We start from the raw sequence: 21,153 nt of genomic DNA on the forward strand, positions 1-21,153 counted from the left end.
GAAGACAGAGAAGACAGAGAAGACAGAGAAGACAGAGAAGACAGAGAAGACAGAGAAGACAGAGAAGACAGAGAAGACAGAGAAGACAGAGAAGACAGAGAAGACAGAGAAGACAGAGAAGACAGAGAAGACAGAGAAGACAGAGAAGACAGAGAAGACAGAGAAGACAGAGAAGACAGAGAAGACAGAGAAGACAGAGAAGACAGAGAAGACAGAGAAGACAGAGAAGACAGAGAAGACAGAGAAGACAGAGAAGACAGAGAAGACAGAGAAGACAGAGAAGACAGAGAAGACAGAGAAGACAGAGAAGACAGAGAAGACAGAGAAGACAGAGAAGACAGAGAAGACAGAGAAGACAGAGAAGACAGAGAAGACAGAGAAGACAGAGAAGACAGAGAAGACAGAGAAGACAGAGAAGACAGAGAAGACAGAGAAGACAGAGAAGACAGAGAAGACAGAGAAGACAGAGAAGACAGAGAAGACAGAGAAGACAGAGAAGACAGAGAAGACAGAGAAGACAGAGAAGACAGAGAAGACAGAGAAGACAGAGAAGACAGAGAAGACAGAGAAGACAGAGAAGACAGAGAAGACAGAGAAGACAGAGAAGACACCCAAGTAACACGCTTGTCACAGAAGAGTCACGGCGGCACAGGTTTTTGTTGCGCAGAAGTCACTGTGCCTTAATTCTAGCAAGATAGTATTTATTTGTTAGAATTGAGACACAGTAACCTCTGCGCAACAAAAACCTGCGCCGCCGTTACTCTTCTGTGACAAGTGTGTTACTTGGGCAGAGAAGACAGAGAAGACAGAGAAGACAGAGAAAACAGAGAAGACAGAGAAGACAGAGAAGACAGAGAAGACAGAGAAGCCAGAGAAGATAGAGAAGGCAGAGGAGACAGAGAAGACAGAGAAGACAGAGAAGACAGAGAAGACAGAGAAGACAGAGAAGACAGAGAAGACAGAGAAGACAGAGAAGACAGAGAAGACAGAGAAGACAGAGAAGACAGAGAAGACAGAGAAGACAGAGAAGACAGAGAAGACAGAGAAGATAGAGAAGACAGAGAAGACAGAGAAGACAGAGAAGACAGAGAAAACAGTGGACACAGAGGAGACAGTGAAGAGACATATTTCAGTCTTCAGGAATTCAAGTCTTCTAGTCTTCTATGTATTCTTTAAGACTTCTAGTCTTCTAGTCTCCTAGTCTCTAGTCTTCTAGTCTTCCAGTTTTCTAGCCTTCTAGTCTTCTAGTATTCTAGTCTTCTAGTCTTCTAGTCTTCTAGTCTTCTAGTCTTCTAGTCTTCTAGTCTTCTAGTCTTCTAGTCTTCTAGTCTTCTAGTCTTCTAGTCTTCTAGTCTTCTAGTCTTCTAGTCTTCTAGTCTTCTTGTCTTCTAGTCTTCTAGTCTTCTAGTCTTCTAGTCTTCTAGTCTTCTAGTCTTCTAGTCTTCCAGTCTTCTAGTCTTCTAGTCTTCTAGTCTTCTAGTCTTCTAGTCTTCTAGTCTTCTAGTCTTCTAGTCTTCTAGTCTTCTAGTCTTCTAGTCTTCTAGTCTTCTAGTCTTCTAGTCTTCTAGTCTTTTAGTCTTCTAGTCTTCTAGTCTTCTAGTCTTCTAGTCTTCTAGTCTTCTAGTCTTCTAGTCTTCTAGTCTTCTAGTCTTCTAGTCTTCTAGTCTTCTAGTCTTCTAGTCTTCTAGTCTTCTAGTCTTCTAGTCTTCTAGTCTTCTAGTCTTCTAGTCTTCTAGTCTTCTAGTCTTCTAGTCTTCTAGTCTTCTAGTCTTCTAGTCTTCTAGTCTTCTAGTCTTCTAGTCTTCTAGTCTTCTAGTCTTCTAGTCTTCTAGTCTTCTAGTCTTCTAGTCTTCTAGTCTTCTAGTCTTCTAGTCTTCTAGTCTTCTAGTCTTCTAGTCTTCTAGTCTTCTAGTCTTCTAGTCTTCTAGTCTTCTAGTCTTCTAGTCTTCTAGTCTTCTAGTCTTCTAGTCTTCTAGTCTTCTAGTCTTCTAGTCTTCTAGTCTTCTAGTCTTCTAGTCTTCTAGTCTTCTAGTCTTCTAGTCTTCTAGTCTTCTAGTCTTCTAGTCTTCTAGTCTTCTAGTCTTCTAGTCTTCTAGTCTTCTAGTCTTCTAGTCTTCTAGTCTTCTAGTCTTCTAGTCTTCTAGTCTTCTAGTCTTCTAGTCTTCTAGTCTTCTAGTCTTCTAGTCTTCTAGTCTTCTAGTCTTCTAGTCTTCTAGTCTTCTAGTCTTCTAGTCTTCTAGTCTTCTAGTCTTCTAGTCTTCTAGTCTTCTAGTATTCTAATCTTCTAGTCTTCTAGTCTTCTAGTCTTCTAGTCTTCTAGTCTTCTAGTCTTCTAGTCTTCTAGTCTTCTAGTCTTCTAGTCTTCTAGTCTTCTAGTCTTCTTGTCTTCTAGTCTTCTAGTCTTCTAGTCTTCTAGTCTTCTAGTCTTCTAGTCTTCTAGTCTTCTAGTCTTCTAGTCTTCTAGTCTTCTAGTCTTCTAGTCTTCTAGTCTTCTAGTCTTCTAGTCTTCTAGTCTTCTAGTCTTCTAGTCTTCTAGTCTTCTAGTCTTCTAGTCTTCTAGTCTTCTAGTCTTCTAGTCTTCTAGTCTTCTAATCTTCTAGTCTTCTAGTCTTCTAGTCTTCTAGTCTTCTAGTCTTCTAGTCTACTAGTCTTCTAGTCTTCTAGTCTTCTAGTCTTCTAGTCATCTAGTCTTCTAGTCTTCTAGTCTTCTAGTCTTCTAGTCTTCTAGTCTCCTAGTCTCCTAGTCTTCTAGTCTTCTAGTCTTCTTGTCTTCTAGTCTTCTAGTCTTCTAGTCTTCTAGTCTTCTAGTCTTCTAGTCTTCTAGTCTTCTAGTCTTCTAGTCTTCTAGTCTTCTAGTCTTCTAGTCTTCTAGTCTTCTAGTCTTCTAGTCTTCTAGTCTTCTAGTCTTCTAGTCTTCTAGTCTTCTAGTCTTCTAGTCTTCTAGTCTTCTAGTCTTCTAATCTTCTAATCTTCTAGTCTTCTAGTCTTCTAGTCTTCTAGTCTTCTAGTCTACTAGTCTTCTAGTCTTCTAGTCTTCTAGTCTTCTAGTCATCTAGTCTTCTAGTCTTCTAGTCTTCTAGTCTTCTAGTCTTCTAGTCTCCTAGTCTCCTAGTCTTCTAGTCTTCTAGTCTTCTTGTCTTCTAGTCTTCTAGTCTTCCAGTCTTCTAGTCTTCTAGTCTTCTAGTCTTCTAGTCTTCTAGTCTTCTAGTCTTCTAGTCTTCTAGTCTTCTAGTCTTCTAGTCTTCTAGTCTTCTAGCCTTCTAGTCTTCTAGTCTTCTAGTCTTCTAGTCTTCTAGTCTTCTAGTCTTCTAGTCTTCTAGTCTTCTAGTCTTCTAGTCTTCTAGTCTTCTAGTCTTCTAGTCTTCTAGTCTTCTAGTCTTCTAGTCTTCTAGTCTTCTAGTCTTCTAGTCTTCTAGTCTTCTAGTCTTCTAGTCTTCTAGTCTTCTAGTCTTCTAGTCTTCTAGTCTTCTAGTCTTCTAGTCTTCTAGTCTTCTAGTCTTCTAGTCTTCTAGTCTTCTAGTCTTCTAGTCTTCTAGTCTTCTAGTCTTCTAGTCTTCTAGTCTTCTAATCTTCTAGTCTTCTAGTCTTCTAGTCTTCTAGTCTTCTAGTCTTCTAGTCTTCTAGTCTTCTAGTCTTCTAGTCTTCTAGTCTTCTAGTCTTCTTGTCTTTTAGTCTTCTAGTCTTCTAGTCTTCTAGTCTTCTAGTCTTCTAGTCTTCTAGTCTTCTAGTCTTCTAGTCTTCTAGTCTTCTAGTCTTCTAGTCTTCTAGTCTTCTAGTCTTCTAGTCTTCTAGTCTTCTAGTCTTCTAGTCTTCTAGTCTTCTAGTCTTCTAGTCTTCTAGTCTTCTAGTCTTCTAGTCTTCTAGTCTTCTAGTCTTCTAGTCTTCTAGTCTTCTAGTCTTCTAGTCTTCTAGTCTTCTAGTCTTCTAGTCTTCTAGTCTTCTAGTCTTCTAGTCTTCTAGTCTTCTAATCTTCTAGTCTTCTAGTCTTCTAGTCTTCTAGTCTTCTAGTCTACTAGTCTTCTAGTCTTCTAGTCTTCTAGTCTTCTAGTCATCTAGTCTTCTAGTCTTCTAGTCTTCTAGTCTTCTAGTCTTCTAGTCTTCTAGTCTCCTAGTCTCCTAGTCTTCTAGTCTTCTAGTCTTCTTGTCTTCTAGTCTTCTAGTCTTCTAGTCTTCTAGTCTTCTAGTCTTCTAGTCTTCTAGTCTTCTAGTCTTCTAGTCTTCTAGTCTTCTAGTCTTCTAGTCTTCTAATCTTCTAGTCTTCTAGTCTTCTAGTCTTCTAGTCTTCTAGTAGTCTTCTAGTAATCTTCTAGTTTTCTTGTCTTCTAGTCTTCTATTCCTCTACTTTTCTGGTATTTTAGTCTTCTTGTCTTCTAGTCTTTGGTCTTTTAGTCTTCTAGTCTTTTAGTCATCAAATCTTCCAGTCTTTCAGTCTATAGAGATACAAATAATTCAGTCTGGCAATTCTACCAGAGTCTACTAGATAAGACAGAGAAAGCAGAACAGAGAAGGCAGAGAAGATAGAGAAGGGCAATGTATATTGTTCGCCAAAACGAATTGCTTAGGAAAAAACAGGACTAAACCACCATGCGTCTCCATGCAAAATTGCACCTGAAACTTTTCCATTCACTCTAGAGGTACTATGAATCGTATTAAGAAGACAATATTTTCTCCGCCTTCAAGTATGCAGCATGCACAGCGCATTGCTAAAGCTTACGCTGCTCACATCTCTTTTGTGCGATCTCCACACATCTGAAAAGCTGCACTGTAAAGCGATCATTTCACACACCCACTCAACCTTTCTCTTTTTCCTCTCTTTACCCAAGGGTTGAAAACCTCAATAATAATAAAAAATACTCTCTCTTCATCCGTCACAGATGTCTTCGCGGAGTTCGACCTGCTGTTGGCGATCAAAATCCCCCCGGAGGATGGCATCACGTTCGTGGACGGCTCGGACGGGTTCCCGGCGTTCGGCGTGGCACCACATGCGGACATCAAATCCCCCTACAGGACCATCCTGCCGGAGAAGCTGACCGAGTTCACCATCATCGCTACGGTTCGGCCCGGCTCCCGCTCCGGTGGCTACGTGTTCAGCGTGGTCAACCCACTGGATACGGTTGTGCAGTTGGGGCTGCTGCTGGAGCCAATTTCCGCCACCGATCAGTGGAACATCACACTGATCTACACGGACGCCAACGTGGAACGGGTCAGTCAACCGTTGGTGTCGTTTCAAATTCCCTACACCAAATCGTGGATCAAGTTGATTTTTAAGGTGCTCAACAACCAGGTAGTGTTTTATAACAATTGTGTCGAAACGGAGACCGTGCAGGTCAAGAAGGAACCCCGATCGTTGACCTTCGATGGGGCCTCCACACTGTACATAGCCCAAGCGGGCCCGATTCTGAAGCGGAATTTCGAGGTAGGTGCCTTTGGAGATTCTTTTCTTTGATTCAATTTTTTCGTGGAGACAACGTTCAAACCAAACCTGCTGAAAGAAAGAAGCTGAGCCCTCGGGAGGGAGAAATTCTTCCGAAACACTTGCGTCGTGGCAGTTAATTTAAGGGTTGACTAGTGAGGCGAGCAACTCGCCGGTATCATACGAACGCAGCCAGTAACAATGACAGCAAACGGTTTATGCAAATGGGACGGGGAAGTTTGTGCGCTACTATGTATGAACTGTTAACTATCACATCCGCGCTCTGTCGCAGGAAAGTTTCAACCACATTAGCTGCAGGGGGGAAACATGGTTGACGCAGTAAACGCACTATTAAGCTGCTGTTGGGTCGGTGTAGAAACAGGAAAGTATGTGTCTGTGTGGGGACCCTTACGATAATGATCTCGATAACATCTCGTACCTAGATGTAACAACGCCAAAACGCGGATAAAGTTGTTGAGGTTTGTGGGGGGTTTAGTTATGCTAGTGATGTCGTCATATCACACATGGCTACATTGCTGATGGCAACGGGTATGTGATATCAGGCCAAACATTTCAATAGGTCCTATCTGCATTTGAGAGGCTCTCTTTGTTCACTTTCTGTTTCAATTATTGCAATGTAATGGTACACCTATCAAATATTTTTGCAGTACAAATCAAAAGACGATTGTTTTGAACATCGTGCAATGCAAGGAGACAATCATAATACAAATAAATAGCTGAGATATTAACGAAAGAGAGGGAAACCAAAGAGAGGCTCTCTACTGCAGATAGGACCTTTAGACATGTTTGGCCTGATATGTGTGATCGTAAGAATAGGGTGGGAATATGATAGTTTAGTAGAATCGAAGACGGCTAATAACAAGACAGACATCTACCCTCTTGCTCCATATACTTTGGGAGCTACAAGCACACTAGCGCCACGAACGACTTCAGGGAACAACATCATGAATGAGTGTGCGTGCGATGCTACAATTTACGTGTACGTATTAGCATGTACACGCACACAATCATGTTATAATGTTCCTGTGAATCGTTGAGGGCGTTCCAACCATGTCGCCTGCGACAGGGTGGGAGCTGGCTGTCTTGTTATTAGCCGTCTTCGGTAGAATCTCACCCAACAAGCCTCGTTGGATGTACGAATGGTGCTGAAAAAAATTTCTTCATTTCATTTTCTTGCATTTATATAAACTGAAGCAGCTTTGTTTAGTGAATGTAGTTTCCATGTCAACTACATTTAACTCATAGCATCAAAACATTCCTAGTCACTCTGTAGTTAGTTACCCATGACTGCAAACGATGCAACATTTCTCCGGGGAGGCATCAAACTTAACGAGAACTATTTCACTTTATAAGACTGTTTTCGCTGCGCGTCGTAGACAACTACATACCTAGATACCGGCAACTGCTTGATGGCGGTGCTGGACCCAGTCTGGACGGTGAAGTTGACCCAACTTCAAAGCGGAAAGCGAGCGAGAAGTTCAGAGTTGAGATTCGCGAGCGTCGTCAAAGTGGGTCATACACAAGTTGAGGTGAGGGTGCAGAATGGTGCATCCTAACTAATGAGTCTCTTGGTGGTGGCAGTTAAATCCGCGGGATACTTCTTCAGTTGGAAGCACGTGGTGATTTTAATTGACTTAGGTCATGAGACTTCTAATTGAGTCGATAATGACACATTTCTATTTCAAATTATAACTAGAACTTTTGATGAATCCGGAATTCAGAACTTCTACCACAACTGTGTTATAATTTATCTATCACCTATCTATGACCAGATTCAGATCATCTTCTCAAAATTTTAAGAAACGAAAAATAACTGTCAACTTGTACACATTTTGCGGCCAACTATCCATCTGATTCAGGCAGCGAACAATCCCGCCCACCAAGCCAAACCCATTAGGCTGTCGCTTGGTCAGATGGAAAATTTGCAACCTCGGCTCCGGAGGCAATCATAGAGGAAAAAGTTTTTCCTCCCGGGCATGGGGCACGGGAAAAAAAAACAGCAGCCAACAGGTTTTTGCTAAGAACAAACAGCCGTTTAAAGTGGGGTCCAACTGCGGGTGGCAGAACCCATTAGCGACTGGTCACTTTTGATAGCAAAAAAAAAAATAGAGTTAAACGCATAAAAAAGAGATGCGAAAACTCGAGTACCATGGAAGAAAGCTGGTTGAAAGTTTTCTAGAGTAGATTGCAAAAACATTTTAACCCTTCAGCACGCGCGCTGTTGTAAAAAGTACAACACTATCAAAAAACTTCGCTCGTCGTGTACAGCGCGTGCGCGGTGCAGCTTCGGTTGCTTGATGGCGCGCGTCCTGGAAGGTTAATGTTGTGTAGTATCAGGAGGACATTTCAAATGTTTTATTTGTGAGGAAAACTTTGTGTTAGTAACCTAAATCTTCATACAAAGCATCTTCAGCCTTCATAAAGACCACCTTAAACTAGTCCAAAAGACTAAAAGACTAGAAAACTAGAAGATTAGAAGACAATTAGACTATTAGACTAGAAAACTACTAGACTAGAAGACTAGAAGACGAGAATACTTGAAGATTAGAAGATGAGAAGACCAGAAGACTAGAAGACTGGAAGACTAGATGACCAGAAAACTAGAAGACTAGAATACTAGAAGACTAGAAAGAAAAATAGAAGACTTGAAGACAAGAAAACTAGAATACTAGAAGACTAGAAGACTAGAAGGCTAGAAGACTAGAAGACTAGAAGACTCGAAGACTAGATGACCCGAAGACTGGAAAATTAGAACACTAGAAGACTAGAAGACTAGAAGACTAGAAGACTAGAAGACTAGAAGACTAGAAGACTAGAAGACTAGAAGGCTAGAAGACTAGAAGACTAGAAGACTAGAAGGCTAGAAGACTAGAAGACTTGAAAACTAGAAGACTAAAATACTAAAAGACTAGAAGACTAGAAGACTAGAAGACAAAAAGACTAGAAGACAAAAAGACTAGAAGACTAGAAGTCTAGAAGACTAAAAGACTGGAAGACTGGAAGACGACTGGAAGAATAGAAGACAAGAAAAAGAGGACACTAGAAGACTAGAAGACTAGAAAACTGAAAAACAAGAAGACTAGAAAACAAGAAGACTAGATGACTAGAAAACTAGAAGACTAGAAGACTAGAAGACTAGAAGACTAGAAGACTAGAAGACTAGAAGACTAGAAGACTAGAAGACTAGAAGACTAGAAGACTAGAAGACTAGAAGACTAGAAGACTAGAAGACTAGAAGACTAGGAGACTAGAAGACTAGAAGACTAGAAGACTAGAAGACTAGAAGACTAGAAGACTAGAAGACTAGAAGACTAGAAGACTAGAAGACTAGAAGACTAGAAGACTAGCAGACTAGAAGACTAGCAGACTAGAAGAATAGAAGACTAGAAGACTAGAAGACTAGAAGACTAGAAGACTTGAAGACTAGAAGACTGGAAGACTGGAAGACTAGAAGACTAGAAGACTAGAAGACTAGAAGACTGGAAGACTAGAAGACTAGAAGACTAGAAGACTAGCAGACTAGAAGACTAGAAGACTAGAAGACTAGAAGACTAGAAGTCTAGAAGGCTAGAAGACTGGAAGACTTGAAGACTGGAAGAAATGAAGACTGTAAGACAAAAAAGACTGAAAGAATAGAAGACTAGAAAAAGAGGATACTAGAAGACTAGAAGACTAGAAGACTAGCAAACTAGAAGACTAGAAGACAAGAAGACTAGAAGACTAGAAGACTGGAAGACTAGAAGACTAGAAGACTTGAAGACTAGAAGACTAGAAGACTAGAAGACTAGAAGACTAGAAGACTAGAAGACTAGCAGACTAGAAGACTAGAAGACTAGAAGACTAGAAGACTAGAAGTCTAGAAGGCTAGAAGACTGGAAGACTTGAAGACTGGAAGAAATGAAGACTGTAAGACAAAAAAGACTGAAAGAATAGAAGACTAGAAAAAGAGGATACTAGAAGACTAGAAGACTAGAAGACTAGCAAACTAGAAGACTAGAAGACAAGAAGACTAGAAGACTAGAAGACTGGAAGACTAGAAGACTAGAAGACTTGAAGACTAGAAGACTAGAAGACTAGAAGACTAGAAGACTAGAAGACTAGAAGACTAGCAGACTAGAAGACTAGAAGACTAGAAGACTAGAAGACTAGAAGTCTAGAAGGCTAGAAGACTGGAAGACTTGAAGACTGGAAGAAATGAAGACTGTAAGACAAAAAAGACTGAAAGAATAGAAGACTAGAAAAAGAGGATACTAGAAGACTAGAAGACTAGAAGACTAGCAAACTAGAAGACTAGAAGACAAGAAGACTAGAAGACTAGAAGACTGGAAGACTAGAAGACTAGAAGACTTGAAGACTAGAAGACTAGAAGACTAGAAAACTGGAAGACTAGAAGACTGGAAGAATAGAAGACAAGAAATAGAGGACACTAGAAGACTGGAAGACTAGAAGACTAGAAAACTAGAAAACTAGAAGACTAGAAGCTTAGCTTAGCTTAGCTTAGCTTAGCTTAGCTTAGCTTAGCTTAGACTGACTGCACACATCTATGGTTGCTATTCCGTGATTGACCCGAACCAATGACAGTTGCACAATGAATCAACTGAATAATTGACTGGGAGTGGTCAATATTCTCACTGTGCACGCTTGAGAGACTCTCTTTAACGGTACAATAACGGCGCCGGCCACGTCCTTGCAGTCAGGTTGGAAGAGGGAAGGAATATTAGTAACAACCTTTGTTAAGTGAAGGCCCGCGTTTACCGCTGCGACTCCACCAAAGGCTGCAGGAAGGAGTGTTTGTTAGTAGGAAAGGTATCGTTGGGTCTGGATTCACTTTGATAAGTAATATGACCTTCGTGTCATGCTGGTTGCCGCGCTATTGTTAGCTTTACGCGGAAAGCAAACAATCGACCACCCGCATCAGGTGGTCGCTTAATATTTACTGCAAACGACGCGACAAAATATGCAATCTAACACGCTATTATTCGCTTCACTCGGAAAGCAAACAATCGATCACCCACATCAGGTGGTCACTTAATATTTCGAATCGAACCGCGGAAGCTAGTCGCCAATATTTAACTGTAAATGACACGACCGAACATGCAAGCTGACGCACTATTGTTCACTTCATATGAGAAGCAAACAACTGATCACCCACGTCAGGTGATCGTTCAGTGTTGCTACAAAAGACGCGACACAACGAAATGCTCATTTCCGAATAGGGAAAAAGAAAAATCGAACGACCGAAGCAAAAGCACGCGACACCGGCACCCGGACGAAATCCCATCACACGAGCGCGCGAAACTTTGCTGCTGCCGAACTACCGCACACTACTGACTGCTTGGCGTCCCGTCGTCGGAGCCCCGCAGAGAGAAGAGAAAAATAAAATCGCAAAAATCTAGCAAAGCGAGCGCGCGAAACTTTGCTGATGCCGAACTACCGCACACTACTGACTGCTTTGCGTCCCGTCGTCGGAGCCCCGCAGAGAGAAGAGAAAAATAAAATCGCAAAAATCTAGCAGAGCAAGCGCGCGAAACTTTGCTGCTGCCGAACTACCGCACACTACTGACTGCTTGGCGTCCCGTCGTCGGAGCCCCGCAGAGAGAAGAGAAAAATAAAATCGCAAAAATCTAGCAGAGCGAGCGCGCGAAACTTTGCTGCTGCCGAACTACCGCACACTACTCAAGAAAACTAGAAGACTAGAAGACTAGAAAACTAGAAAACTAGAAGACTAGAAGTCTAGAAGACTAGAAGACTAGAAGACTAGAAGACTAGAAGACTAGAAGACTAGAAGACTAGAATACTAGAAGACTAGAAGACTGGATGACTAGAGGACTAGAAGACTAGAAGACCAGAAGACTAGAAGACCAGAAGACTAGAAGACTAGAAGACTGGAAGACTGGAAGACTAGAAGACTGGAAGAATAGAAGACAAGAAAAAGAAAACACTAGAAGACTAGAAAACTGGAAGACTAGAAAATTAGAAGACTAGAAGACTAGAAGACTAGAAGACTGAAAGACTGTAAGACAAGAAGACTGGAAGACAAGAAGACTGGAAGAATAGAAGACTAGAAAAAGAGGACACTAGAATACTAGAAGACTAGAAGACAAGAAGACTAGAAGACTAGAAGACTAGAAGACTAGAAGACTAGAAGACTAGAAGACTAGAAGACTGAAAGACTGTAAGACAAGAAGACTGGAAGACAAGAAGACTGGAAGAATAGAAGACTAGAAAAAGAGGACACTAGAATACTAGAAGACTAGAAGACTAGAAGACTAAAAGACTAGAAGACCAGAAGACCAGAAGACTAGAAGACTAGAAGACTAGAAGACTAGAAGACTGGAAGACTGGAAGACTAGAAGACTGGAAGACTAGAAGACTAGACGACTAGAAGACTGGAAGAATAGAAGACTAGAAAAAGAGGACACTAGAAGACTAGAAGACTAGAAGACTAGAAGACTAGAAGACTAGAAGACTAGAATACTGGAAGACTGGAAGACTGGAAGACTAGAAGACTGGAAGAATAGAAGATTAGATAAAGAGGCCGCTAGAAGACTAGAAGACTAGAAAACTAGAAGACTAGAAGACTAGAAGACTAGAAGACAAGAAGACTAGAAGACTGGAAGACTGGAAGACTATTAGACTGGAAGAATAGAAGACTAGAAAAAGAGGACGCTAGAAGACTAGAAGACTAGAAGACTAGAAAACTAGAAGACTAGAAGACTAGAAGACTAAAAGACTAAAAGACTAAAAGACCAGACGACTAGCAGACTAGAAGATTAGAAGACTAGAAGACTAGAAAACTAGAAGACTTGAAGACTAGAAGACTAGAAGACTAGAAGATTAAAAGACTAGAAGACTAGAAAACTAGAACACTAGAAGACTAGAAAACAAGAAGACTAGAAAACTATAGGACTAGAGTACCAGGAGATTAGAAGACTAGAAGACTAGAAGACTAGAAGACTAGGAGACTAGAAGACTAGAACACTAGAAGACTAAAAGACTAGAAGACTACAAGACTAGAAGACTAGAGGACTAGAAGACTCGAAGGCTAGACTGTGTTCTAGTCTTCTCTGTCGTCTCTGTCGTCTCTGTCTTCTCTGTCTTCTCTGTCTTCTCTGTCGTCTCTGTCGTCTCTGTCGTCACTGTCGTCTCTGTCTTCTCTGTCTTCTCTGTCTTCTCTGTCTTCTCTGTCTTCTCTGTCTTCTCTGTCTTCTCTGTCTTCTCTGTCTTCTCTGTCTTCTCTGTCTTCTCTGTCTTCTCTGTCTTCTCTGTCTTCTCTGTCTTCTCTGTCTTCTCTGTCTTCTCTGTCTTCTCTGTCTTCTCTGTCTTCTCTGTCTTCTCTGTCTTCTCTGTCTTCTCTGTCTTCTCTGTCTTCTCTGTCTTCTCTGTCTTCTCTGTCTTCTCTGTCTTCTCTGTCTTCTCTGTCTTCTCTGTCTTCTCTGTCTTCTCTGTCTTCTCTGTCTTCTCTGTCTTCTCTGTCTTCTCTGTCTTCTCTGTCTTCTCTGTCTTCTCTGTCTTCTCTGTCTTCTCTGTCTTCTCTGTCTTCTCTGTCTTCTCTGTCTTCTCTGTCTTCTCTGTCTTCTCTGTCTTCTCTGTCTTCTCTGTCTTCTCTGTCTTCTCTGTCTTCTCTGTCTTCTCTGTCTTCTCTGTCTTCTCTGTCTTCTCTGTCTTCTCTGTCTTCTCTGTCTTCTCTGTCTTCTCTGTCTTCTCTGTCTTCTCTGTCTTCTCTGTCTTCTCTGTCTTCTCTGTCTTCTCTGTCTTCTCTGTCTTCTCTGTCTTCTCTGTCTTCTCTGTCTTCTCTGTCTTCTCTGTCTTCTCTGTCTTCTCTGTCTTCTCTGTCTTCTCTGTCTTCTCTGTCTTCTCTGTCTTCTCTGTCTTCTCTGTCTTCTCTGTCTCCTCTGTCTTCTCTGTCTTCTCTGTCTTCTCTGTCTTCTCTGTCTTCTCTGTCTTCTCTGTCTTCTCTGTCTACTCTGTCTTCTCTGTCTTCTCTGTCTTCTCTGTCTTCTCTGTCTTCTCTGTCTTCTCTGTCTTCCCTGTCTTCTCTGTCTTCTCTGTCTTCTCTGTCTTCTCTGTCTGCTCTTGGTATTTGCTTTGTATTTTCTTGGTATTTGCTTTGTATTTTCTTGGTCTTTTTTTTGGTCTTGTCTTTTGTTGTTTATTTTTTTCTTGATATTTTCTTGATCTTTTCTTGGTCTTTTCTTCGTCTTTTCTTCATTTTTTCTTGGTCTCTTCTTGGTTTTTCTCTAAGTCTTTTCTTGATCTTTTCTTGATCTTTTTTTTGATATTTTTTGTTCTTTTCTTTGTTTATTATTGGTCATTGCTTAATTTCTTGTAGTTTTTGGTCTTTTCTTGGTCAATTCTTGTTTTTTGGTCTTCTGTTGATATTTTCTTGTTTTTTTTCTTGGTCTTTTCTTGGTCACCTTTTGGTCTTTTCTTGGTCTTTTTTTGGTATTTTCCTGGTCTTTTATTGGTATTTAATTGGCCATTTCTTGGTCTTTTTTAAGTCTTCTCTTGATCTTTTCTTGGTATTTTTTTGGTCTTTTCTTGGTATTTTCTTGGTCTTTCTGGTCTTTTCTTTGTCTTTTTTGGTCTTTTCTTTGTCTTTTCTTGGTATTTTCTTGGACTTTTCTTATTTTTTTCTTTGTCTTTTCTTGGTCTTTGCTTAGTCTTTTATTGGTCTTTTTTGGTCTTTTCTTGGTATTTTTTTGGTTTATTCTTGGTCTTTTCTTGGTCTTTTTATGGTCTTCTCTTCGTCTTTTCTTGGTATATTCCTTGTTTTTTCTTGGTATTTAATTGCTCATTTCTTGGTCTTTTTATAGTCTTTTCTTGGTCTTTACTTTGTCTTTTCTTGGTATTTTCTTGGTCTTTTCTTAGTCTTTTCTTAGTCTTTTCTTAGTCTTTTCGTCGTCTTTTCTTGGTCTTTTGTTGGTCTTTTGTTGATCTTTTCTTGATCTTTTCTTGGTCATTTCTTGGTCTTTTCTTGGTATTCTCTTCGTCTTTTCTTGGTATTTTCCTGGTTTTTTCTTGGTATTTAATTGCTCATTTCTTGGTCTTTTTAAGTCTTTTCTTGGTCTTTACTTTGTCTTTTCTTGGTTTTTTCCTGGTCTTTTCTTAGTCTTTTCTTTGTCTTTCCTTGGTCTTTTCTTAGTCTTTTCTTCGTCTCTTCTTGGTTTTTTTTTGGTCTTCTCTTGGTCTTTTTTTGGTATTTTCCTCGTCTTTTCTTGGTATTTAATTGCTCATTTCTTGGTCATCTTTTTAGTCTTTTCTTGGTTTTTACTTTGTCTTTTCTTGGTATTTTCTAGGTCTTTTCTTAGTCTTTTCTTTGTCTTTTCTTAGTCTGTTCTTTGTCTTTTCTTGGTATTTTCTTAGTATCTTATTGGTTTTTACTTGGTCTTTTCGTGGTCTTTTTTTTGGTGTTTTGTTGGTCTTCTCTTGGTCTTTTCTTGGTCTTTTCTTGGTCATTTCTTGGTCTTTTCTTGGTCTTCTCTTCGTCTTTTCTTTGTATTTTCCTGGTTTTTTCTTGGTATTTAATTGCTCATTTCTTGGTCTTTTTTTTTTGTCTTTTCTTGGTCTTTACTTTGTCTTTTCTTGGTATTTTCTTGGTTTTTTCTTAGTCTTTTTTTTTTGTCTTTTCTTGGTCTTTTCTTAGTCTTTTCTTCGTCTTTTCTTGGTATTTTTTGGTCTTCTCTTGGTCTTTCCTTGGTATTTTCCTGGTCTTTAATTTAAATTTCTCATTTCTTGGTCTTTTTTTTAGTCTTTTCTTGGTCTTTACTTTGGCTTTTCTTGGTATTTTCTTGGACTTTTCTTAGTCTTTTCTGTGTCTTTTCTCCGTCTTTTCTTTGTCTTTTCTTGGTCTTTTCTTAGTCTCTTCTTGGTCTTTTCTAGGTCGTTTTTGGTTTTTTCTTGGTTTTTTCTTGATCTTTTCTGGGTCATTTCTTAGTTTTTTCTTGGTCTTTTCATGTTTTTTTTTGGTCTTCTCTAGGTCTTTTCTGGGTCTTTTCTTGGTCACTTCACTTCTTGGGTTTGCGCTAACGTAAGAACCTCGACAACACTTACAACACGCGACGCGAGACAGACACAACACTTATTATTCTTACAAAACGTTAAAAAGGAGATATACTTCGGGTCGGACATCGTCCTGTCGATGGGCAACAACGAGCCCGAAATTGGTCGACTCAAAAAGGTAATTATATCTCCTTTTTAACGTTTTGTAAGAATAATCAGTGTTGTGTCTGTCTCGCGTCGCGTGTTATAAGTCTTTTCTTGGTATTTTCCTGATTTTTTTTCTTGGTCTTTTCTTTGTCTCTTATTGGTATTTTCTTGGTCTTTTCTTAGTCTTTTTTTGATTTGTCTTGGTTTTTTCTTGGTCTTTTCTGGGTTTTTCTTCGTCGTTTCTTAGTCTTTTCTTGGTCTTTTCTTAGTCTCTTCTTGGTCTTTTCTTGGTCTTTTTTGGTTTTTTCTTGGTTTTTTCTTGGTCTTTTCTGGGTCTTCTCTTCGTCTTTTCTTGGTCTTCTCTAGGTCTTTTCTGGGTCTTTTCTTGGTATTTTCCTGATTTTTTTTATTTTAATTTAACTGCTCAGTTCTTGGTATTTTTTATTTGTTTTTTTTTGGTCTTTTATTGGTATTTTCTTGGTCTTTTCTTAGTCTTTTTGGGTTTTTTCTTGGTTTTTTCTTAGTCTTTTCTGGGTTTTTCTTCGTCTTTTCTTGGTCTTATCATGGCCTCTTTTGGTCTTCTCTTGATCTTTTTTAAGTCTTTTCTAGTTCTTTTTTGGTCTCTTCTTGGTCTTTTCTTGGTATTTTTTTAGTCTTTTCTTGGTCTTTTCTTTGTCTTTTCTTGGTATTTTCTTGGTCTTTTCGTGGTCTTTTCTTGGTATTTTCTCGGTATTTTCTTTTTTTTTCTGGGTCTTTTCTGGGTCTTTTCTTGGTCTCTTCGTGGTAATTTGTGGTCTTTTTCATCTTGGTCTTTTCTTGATCTTTTCTTGACTTTTTGTTGGTCTTTGTGTGGTATTTTCTTAATCTATTATGTCTTCTCTGTCTTCTCTATCATCTCTTCTTTAAAAAAAATATCTAGCCACAACCCAAGTAACACTTGCAACTAAAATAGAAATAAGTATCGTTGTAAAAAAGTTGCAATTCAGTTTCATCATAACTAAGAGTTTGTATCAAGTCATAATGTAGTTGCGAATGTTTTACATAATGCTTCCGAAAATCAAAACATGCGGAACATGTTTATTACTCATTAAAAACTTGAAATATAAGTGAACTTTGTTATAACAGTTTTATGACCACGTTTAAAACCAAAACAAATGCCCCAACAACGTAAGAAGAAATTGGAAACAATCGGTTTCTGCTGTAAAGATCACCTTTATAGTCATTATCAAACTGATTATATCGAGCACGGATAACAAATTTGGATACTCCAGTAAAAAGTGTTGATAATAATATGTCTCACAAACCGCATCACATTATACAATAGCCACAATTAAAAAAATTGTCACCGCCGTAGGCAATCTCAGCACTTTCCTAGCCCTGTATACGTACAGCCCCAAAAATGGAATTGTAGTAAAATACACTTATTTTGCTTCCTATGGAGGACGACATCCAGGTAAAGCGTTGGTTCACAAAATAAAAATCCCATTTGGATTATTCGGAAGGTTTCGGTGGTGCAATTTCGTTGGTGGGCTGCTGGAAGGATGGTGTTTCATTTTATGCTGTTCCAGTTGGGGATGTAGGCCAAAGCTTCTGCATCTCATCGGCGACACTCCGTGTTTTCCAATTAACTTACCGATCGGGGTTGCCTTCATCATTATTGCTTAACTTAGCTGGTCACTAGGTAGCCAAACGTTGTCCTGGGTGTTTCCTAAGCAAGTAGCCATGATCGAATACTAAAAATCTCGCAAAACGAGCTACGAAATTTTCCGGTAAATAAAAAAACTGATTGTTTTTAACAAGTTCCACTTGTAACTAGTTTAAAACTAAAAGTGCAGATTTGACATTTTTCCTGTAGACAAAACACAGTGGGCAAAATCGTATACACTCAAACCTCCATTTAAGTAATGAGTCGGGGATACTTAAATGGATCTATTACGTAAATGGATTCATTACGTAAATAGATTCTGTTTTTGACTTAAATAGAGTTCATGCTCTTCCATTGCAGTTTCGTCAAAATATTTACAGTATTATTTAGGGTATTATCGAAATAAGCCAATAGACCATAAGGCCGAAAACATTGTTAGGTCGAAAGGGCCATTAGGCCGAAAAAGTGGTTAGGTCGAAGAGGTCATCAGGCCGATATATCGTTTGGTGGGAAAAAGATCGTGTGGCCGAAAAATATTGTTACATCAAAGTGTTTAATAGGTATAATAGGTCATTAGGCCGAATAGGTCATTAGGCCGAATAGGTCATTAGGCCGAATAGGTCATTAGGCCGAATAGGTCATTAGGCCGAATAGGTCATTAGGCCGAATAGGTCATTAGGCCGAATAGGTCATTAGGCCGAATAGGTCATTAGGCCGAGTAGGTCATTAGGCCAAATACGTCATTAGGCCGAATAGGTCATGAGGCCGAATAGGTCATTCGGCCTAAAGACCTTTCCGGCCTAAAGACCTTTTCGGCCTAAAGACCTTTTCGGCCTAAAGACCTTTTCGGCCTAAAGACCTTTTCGGCCTAAAGACCTTTTCGGCCTAAAGACCTTTTCGGCCTAAAGACCTTTTCGGCCTAAAGACCTTTTCGGCCTAAAGACCTTTTCGGCCTAAAGACCTTTTCGGCCTAAAGACCTTTTCGGCCTAAAGACCTTTTCGGCCTAAAGACCTTTTCGGCCTAAAGACCTTTTCGGCCTAAAGACCTTTTCGACCTTAAGACCTTTTCGGCCTAAAGACCTTTTCGGCCTAAAGACCTTTTCGGCCTAGAGACCTTTTCGGCCTAAAGACCTTTGCAGCCTAATGACTTTTGCGGTCTAATGACTTTTGCGGTCTAACGATTTTTGCGGCCCAATAACGTATTCAGCCTAATGACCTATTCGGCCTATTGGCCTATTCGGCCTAATGACGTGTTCAGCCTCATGACTGGGCCGAAAAGGTCCCTATTCGGCATATTCAGCCTAATGACCTTTTCGAAGAACAGATGTTTTCGAAACCGTTGCCTATTTACATTTGTTTTGCTGTGAATACATACAGCCAAATTCCATTTAAGTTGCGTTACTTAAATGGAGGGACTTTAATAGAATTTACTTTAATGGATTCGACTTAAATGGAGGTTTGAGTGTAGAAAATTGAATAAATTATCATTAAAATAAAAAGTTTACCTTAATGATTTTTACTAAACATATTGTTAAGTTTATTATCTTCAACGAGTTTTTCAGATTTTTAGAGGTTATGACAATTCATTAATTAAACGCATTTAATGGACGGCAGCAGATAGCGAGCACTGTGTGAATATTGCAGTATTTAAAAAAAAAGAGCTTTGCACAAATGTGCACGCACCATTCGGATACGATAGGCCGCATTTGTTTAAGTAATATTATATTTCACGGTAATGTTTACGAAATAATCCACATTCCATGCAGTAACATTTTTTGCTGTTTTCAATCATTAGATAAATTTGGAATAGATTAAAAATTTTGATGCTTCGGCTGCACAACAAATGGTCCTGCGAAAATCAATTTATGGAGATGTTTGTAATAAGAAACTACGTGAAAAATTGTTTATTTCGATTGATAGCTCACTCTTGCCCACTGTGCAGCATACGGCATGCTACTTAAAGCAATATGGCGCAAAGTTTTATCATAAAATTTGCCAATTTTCTGCCGTAATATGACAACATTCGAAGAGCGCGTAAAAAATACAGATTTAGAATATACTTTAAGGCGATAAATTTGAAGTCGCATAGAATTTCATGATCTGAATCCATGTGAATTTTATCAGTACTTGGCAAAGTATTCTTCAACGTGTCCATTTTCTGAATGGAACGAAGATATTGACTGTGAACAATTCAATCACTAACTCTGATTGACAGCTGATCAGGTGTCGAATTAGTCACTGCCAATCAAAGTTTTTACTAAGTTATAATGGAGTTACGAGTCAAAAACATTTATAACTTGATTATGTTTTATATAGACTCCACCTCTTGCGCTTTTTTCGTCGCAAATCTGTTGTAAGTCAGGTGACTAGTTCAAAAGCCATAACATCAAAAGTGGTTGTAAATGAATGCATAGAACTTGATAACAATCACGTGTGTTGCTTGGGAATACAATGAAAATGTTTTTCGCACGAGCTCAATCCAGAGAGCATACGAGCGCTTCACTTTACACCCAAGTGGTATCCGTCTGATATCTACACGGCCACTTCATTTCCCTTCGATTTCCCTTTTTACATCAGTAGTCGGATGTCGGTCGCTGTCACAGCTTGAACCTACCAACGAGAGGAGTACGTACGAGTGTCTGTTCAATTTCCCATCTGGTCTTATTCTGATTCTGATTCGGTCCGATGGAGAGAGCGACGTACCTACGCCGAAAAGCCATCTGGAATTTATTGATCTACTTTCATCCGTGCGAGTTCAATGCTACACGACCATCGTTTATGTAATGCATGGCTCACCTACTTCACCTCGGAATGGCCCAAATTGGAGCTCGTCTAAAAAATGATTTATGGCTAAAATAAACATTAATCGAGCTCGGTTTGTTTTATGGCGATTTGGTTGCAGGCGAGGCAGGGGGTAAATTGATCATAAGTGGATTTTTACTGTTACTGAAAATATGTTTTATCACAGTAAATATGCATGGCATTTATTCGTTCTTTATTGCCGGCGATCCAGCGCGCAATAACTGATTCAGTGTCAATTTGATCGGCGAAATAAAAAACAAATACTCTCGGGAAATTAGTACCATTTCCGAGCGAACGCTTTGCAGCTGGTGGGTTTTCCAGCGCATTGGACCCTCAGTTGGTACCCATTTCACTCGATTTTATGTAAAATTCCAGAACGCGATAAACATGCGAAAGTAACGTTTATTATCATTCTGACAGCCGAATGCGTTGCTGATGTTGGTGAAAGAAGGAATCGTTTTCAAATTGAATATTTATCCTTTGGGTTTCTGGCTGAGATGTTTCACTGCAAGTGAAGTGAGTGGATCTCGGCGATGAAGATTTGTATTCAGTCACTTTATGGAGTCTGCAGAGCAGGTGTGAGATTTTTTCAATAGATTTTGTTATCTATAGACTGTTGCATCCAGAAGGACATATTTGAAAATGTCACATAGAGAATTCATATTACTCTATTATTATATTATTATTATTATTTCTTTATCACGGATATTTTTAGCCCAAGTCTGGTTAAGGTTTTACATCAAGCATTGCTTGCATATTCATCAAATAAAATTTGAAATCAAGTTACGAACATAAATAATTACAGAAATGTACATTGGCTGGAACTTGAAGTACACATTTTTCTCATAGTTAAGAACTTACGCCTAGAGCAGGCATTCTAATAGGTTGCAACTTCCCAAAATAGTACCACAACGCAACAGAAGTTATTCAAAACTGTATAGATTCTTCAACCATCATCAAAAGCATAAAATTTAAGCTATAACTAAAATGATAGAATCAAACCACTCAACCTACAATTCCATGAAAATCGGTCAATTTATTACCCAGAGGGTTCGCCAAAGGGTCAAAACGATATTGAACGCATTACGAATCACTAAATTACCCACCAATAAAACATCTAATT

General features: G+C 39.3%; 1 protein-coding gene across 11 annotated transcripts in view; it reads left to right on the forward strand.

The window, feature by feature from the left end:
• LOC109424340 (collagen alpha-1(XVIII) chain) overlaps positions 1-21,153 on the forward strand; it is a 1,002,865-nt gene that overhangs the window by 340,271 nt on the left and 641,441 nt on the right. For all 11 annotated transcript variants that reach the window (XM_062854154.1, XM_062854161.1, XM_062854156.1 and 8 more), the window contains exon 4: positions 4,875-5,416. In XM_062854154.1, the coding sequence (XP_062710138.1) occupies positions 4,875-5,416 (542 nt within the window). The remainder of the gene's footprint in view (positions 1-4,874; positions 5,417-21,153) is intronic.

This window comes from Aedes albopictus, chromosome 2 (genome assembly GCF_035046485.1).
Source record: "Aedes albopictus strain Foshan chromosome 2, AalbF5, whole genome shotgun sequence".
In the NCBI taxonomy this organism is placed as follows: domain Eukaryota; kingdom Metazoa; phylum Arthropoda; class Insecta; order Diptera; family Culicidae; genus Aedes; species Aedes albopictus.